Source organism: Pyrus communis, chromosome 9, assembly GCF_963583255.1.
Source record: "Pyrus communis chromosome 9, drPyrComm1.1, whole genome shotgun sequence".
Lineage (NCBI taxonomy): Eukaryota > Viridiplantae > Streptophyta > Magnoliopsida > Rosales > Rosaceae > Pyrus > Pyrus communis.
This window is the reverse complement of record NC_084811.1, coordinates 21,655,180-21,659,341: the sequence shown is the minus strand read 5'-3', so window position 1 is coordinate 21,659,341 and position 4,162 is coordinate 21,655,180. Positions and strand designations below refer to the sequence as shown.

Below are 4,162 nucleotides of genomic sequence, written 5' to 3'. Positions count from 1 at the left end.
AAACCCTATCAAGTAAGTAATTCAACTCATATTTAATCAAGACAATTACCTTTAATTCCAAGATATTATTTACACAATATCTTGGGAATATTCTCACCAAATCCTACCCTAATGGCCGGCCACTCTCCCTATAAATTCCCTATTTCTCCACCAAGAATGGTACGCCTTTTCTATACAGAGAAAATCGTAAACACTCCCTCTTTTCAGAGAGACTAACTTAAGCATCGGAAATCCACTGGCCAAAACCGCGGGCGCATGAGGCTTGTAGTCTTTGATCAAAGTTCCAAAACCGCAGGCGTACAGGTGCATTTTTGTTAAGACCGAAGACAGCAGAAATTTGCATCAACATATATAACGGCATTCATATTATACTGTAAAAATCTCATTACAGTTTAACCAAATGCCAAATTCCAAATGATCTGTTGAACAACAGACACAAAAAACCATGCCCAACCAACCTTATCTTTCTTTCCCCCATCACAACTGAATCCGTGAAGTTTAATTGACATACAAAGCAACCAAAAATTGCAGTCATTTGTAACTCCAATGTTTAGAATGAAGATCAATGCTCCTCAAAGGTAGAGAAGTCGATAACTGCCTCGTGGGTCTTCGAGTCAAGGGACTGAAGTGATCTCACAACTTCAGGCATTGATGGTCTTTTCTCCGGCATCACAGAAGTGCAACGGAGAGCGATTTCTAAAGCTCCTAGTATCTCTTGCTGGGAAGAATTTCCGATCTTGGGATCAAGAACTTGGACAGCCCCATTTGTAATGTTGACCTTTCGTCGCACCCACTTTACAATGTCAAGAGATTTAGATGGCTCTGCTTGCTCTGCTGGCCGGCCTGTCACTAGCTCCAGTAGAACAACACCAAAGCTGTAAACATCCATTTTTTCAGTTGCTTTCTTACTGTACTTGCATTCTGCAATCAACAAATAAATGTCATAAGAGAGTGACCAAATTTTTTAGCATACAAATATTTGGCAACATGTCAGCATGTCATGAGTGTTTTCATCATATTTTGATTATTATCAACATATTTCAATGACCAAGAAAATATTCGAAGACCACAGATACGATAAATAATCTAAGAGAGATTGCAATGACATAAGATACAGATGATGAGTAGCTAGCAATAGTTCCAGAGAAAACAATAGTACGAGCATAAATTTGCAGCAACAAACTACATGCATAAATCATTTCAATTCGCACTTCTCTTACCTGGCGCATTGTAACAGGATAGAGCAGATTCCGAAGCCATGGTTAACTGAAAGGCAGCTTCTCCCACAATTCTGTCGAGAGCAAAATCTGTGAGCTTTGGTTCAAACTCTGCGTCCAAAAGGATATTGTTTGACTTGAGATTTCTATGAAGCAAATGAGGAACATAATCCTTGTGAAGGTATGCCAGTCCTTGCGCAATGCCAATGGCAATTCTCAATCTAACACTCCACTGCAAGTTAAAATCAGGTCTACAGATCAAATCCCCCAAGCTCCCTTTCTGTTGGAATTCATATATCAGAAATATCGAATCATCGGAATAGCAAAATCCCAGAACTTTTACAATGTGCTTATGCCTGATCTTGGCCAAGGTCTTGATCTCAGCCTTCAAAGCTTTCGAAGACTGGATCCCAAAATTCACAAGCTTCTTCACAGCAACAAGTTCATTACTTGGTAAACTTACAATGTAAACTCTACCAAATACTCCACCACATCCTGCAGCAGTTTTCTCATCCATTCCCATCATCAAGTCATGCTCAGTAACTCTGAGAGGATAAAAGAACACCGAACGCCAAAGGCCAACTTGAGCTCTCTGTTTATAATATCGATTATAAAAGATTAACCCACCAGCGATAATGAGAGTTCCAACAGCAAAAGCTATAGACACCAAGGCACATGTCAAGGTCGTAAAATCAAAAGAATGGTGTCTTGGCTGGTCATCAGAACAAGAATCGAGTAATCCTGGACCGCAAAGGTCAGGATTTCCTTGAAGAAATGAAGCTGGGAGTCCTGCAATAAGAGAGTAGGGAACTCTACCAGATAGCTGATTAAAGGAAACATTAAAGAGTGCAAGCTTCAAGTTCTGAAGCGCCTGTGGCAGGGGACCAATAAGCTTATTATCCGAAAGATCAAGGTAAGTTAGCACTGGTAATTCCCCAAGGGATTGTGGGATATTCCCGCTAAGACTGTTGTCTGCCAAAGACAATGACACTAGCTTCCTGCATTTTTTAACCTCCGGAATTTGACCCGAAAGCGAATTGTGGGAGAGATTCATTATACTCATAACAGGGGAGTCACAGAAATTTGCAGGGAGTTCACCATATAAACCATTAAGAGAAGCAGAGAATCTATACAGGCTCTTGACTAGCCCAAGACCATGAGGAATTTTGCTAGTGAAGCTGTTGTTATCTATTTGAACCTGCTCCAATTGAGCAGCCATTGATACCGAGTCAGGTATTTCACCCGAAAACCGATTATTCTCAGCTCTCAAGAGCTTAATTTTGGGCAATGACCATAACCCAACTGGGAAATCCCCAGAAAACAAATTGTTCTGAACTTCAAACACCTCAAGCCTTAAGCATTCACTAATGGAGTCAGGTATTGTACCATTGAACACATTTGTGTGAAGGCTGAGGTTTATAAGGTACTTTCCACTACAGATGCCATTTGGGAAAAACCCAGAAAGCCTATTCTCTGAAACACCAAAAGACACCAAGTTCTTGAGAGAAAACCCTAGCATCTGAGGAACCCTACCTGTTAAGTTATTTTGGGAAAAGTCCAAAACACTCAAACTTTGTAAACCCACCAAGGAATTAGGAATTACACCATGAAAACCAGAGCTTTGCAAGAACAACTTCTCAAGCTTCACAAGCTTCCCAATGTCAGTGGGAATCTCACTCACCAAGTATGTATTTTGAGACAGATCAAGAACAACTAGCTCAGTCAAATTCCCAAAAATAGAAGGCACACTACCTGAAAATAGCAAATTTGATTTAGATCAGTAAATAACTTCATATTCCGTCGTGTCAATGAACCCTTTATTTGCTAACATTGTCAATAGAAAAATTTTCTCTTCAATCAAGGTCAATATCGAAAGCAAAAAATATTGGTTGACATAATTCTAATATCGAAAATATTTTTTACCTCAAGCGAAATACTCATATGAAGGCAAGTTGCTTTCCAACTAAGATCAATATCAAAAGCACATAATGTTGATTGACTTAATTGTAAATTCGAAAATGTTTCGTGACCCAAACGAAATACCCTACCCGAAAGCAAGTTGCTGCCCAAGTTGAGAACTTGGAGGTTGTGGAGTGCACCAAGGCCTTGCGGGATGCTTCCTTCAACATGGTTTATGCTCAAGTCAAGAACTTTCAAGTTACCAAACTGAGAAATCTGGTTTAAAAGTGTACCCCAGATTAAATTGTTGCTGAGATTCAAAGTCTCCAGAGAAGTGCACTGAGAGAGGTGGAGAGGGATGGCCTGGTTGAAGAAGTTGTCAGCAAGGTTGAGCTCTGACAGATACGGGAGCCCACAGATTGAAGGTGAAATGTCACCTGAAAGGTTGAAGCTTTGGAGGTTGAGGGAGGTGACAGAAAGTGTGGTGGTGGTGGCGGCGGTGCAGGTGATTCCAGCCCATTGGCAGTGGTGGGTGGCGGAGGTGTTGGACCAGCTTGAGAGAGAATTTTGGGGGTCTTTAATGGAGGCCTTGAATGTGAGAAGAATGTCTGGTTCAGATAACAATGCTGAAGTAAGAAGGAAAAACATGGAGATTGTTAGAGAGAGAAGCAATGGATATCTGCAGGAAGCAGCCATTGGAGGAGGAGGAGGAAGGGGGAGAGAGAAAGAGAGAGAGAGAGAGAGAGAGAGAGAGAGACCTATCAGTGAAGCGGGTAGAGAGTGAGTCTATGAGAGTCAGAAGAAAGAGGAGTTGAGGATTTGTTGGGTTTGTTTGATGGGTCGAGGGGGCTATCAGCAAAAAATGCAACATCATAACTTTTGGAGGATTTGCAAAAGGTAGTGGTACAAACAGTGCATTCATTCCTTTAACATTCCATTAAACTAATATTCTGTTTTTCTTTTAATCCAAAACTGAATGAACAGTCCAACTGACATGTTCAAGAAAAAAAATAGGGAAATTTACTCACTCCGAGGATTTAATATTA

General features: G+C 40.7%; 1 protein-coding gene across 2 annotated transcripts; it reads right to left on the bottom strand.

Moving 5' to 3' along the window:
* Positions 1–346: 346 nt before the first annotated feature.
* LOC137746060 (probably inactive leucine-rich repeat receptor-like protein kinase At5g06940) lies at positions 347–3,826 on the bottom strand. 2 transcript variants are annotated; one of them, XM_068486115.1, is made up of 3 exons: positions 3,266–3,826; positions 1,221–2,969; positions 347–921 (listed from the first exon to the last, which is right to left on the bottom strand). In XM_068486115.1, exons 1-3 carry the CDS (start codon positions 3,810–3,812, stop codon positions 563–565), a joined length of 2,655 nt encoding a protein of 884 aa, XP_068342216.1. In that variant the 5' UTR covers positions 3,813–3,826; the 3' UTR covers positions 347–562. The 2 variants fall into 2 exon arrangements, with proteins under 2 accessions (XP_068342216.1, XP_068342217.1); XM_068486116.1 differs by having other exon boundaries at positions 712–875.
* Between the last annotated feature and the right edge of the window lie 336 nt (positions 3,827–4,162).

What these genes read in the sequence shown, in the direction of transcription:
- LOC137746060 (XM_068486115.1), bottom strand. Translation starts at nt 3,812, where the DNA reads ATGGCTGCTTCCTGCAGATATCCATTGCTTCTCTCTCTAACAATCTCC. An exon ending in GGGCAGCAACTTGCTTTCGG is followed by an intron (nt 2,970 to 3,265) that starts GTAGGGTATTTC and finishes TGCTATTTTCAG; the next exon opens with GTAGTGTGCCTTCTATTTTT. An exon ending in ATCCTGTTACAATGCGCCAG is followed by an intron (nt 922 to 1,220) that starts GTAAGAGAAGTG and finishes TGTTGATTGCAG; the next exon opens with AATGCAAGTACAGTAAGAAA.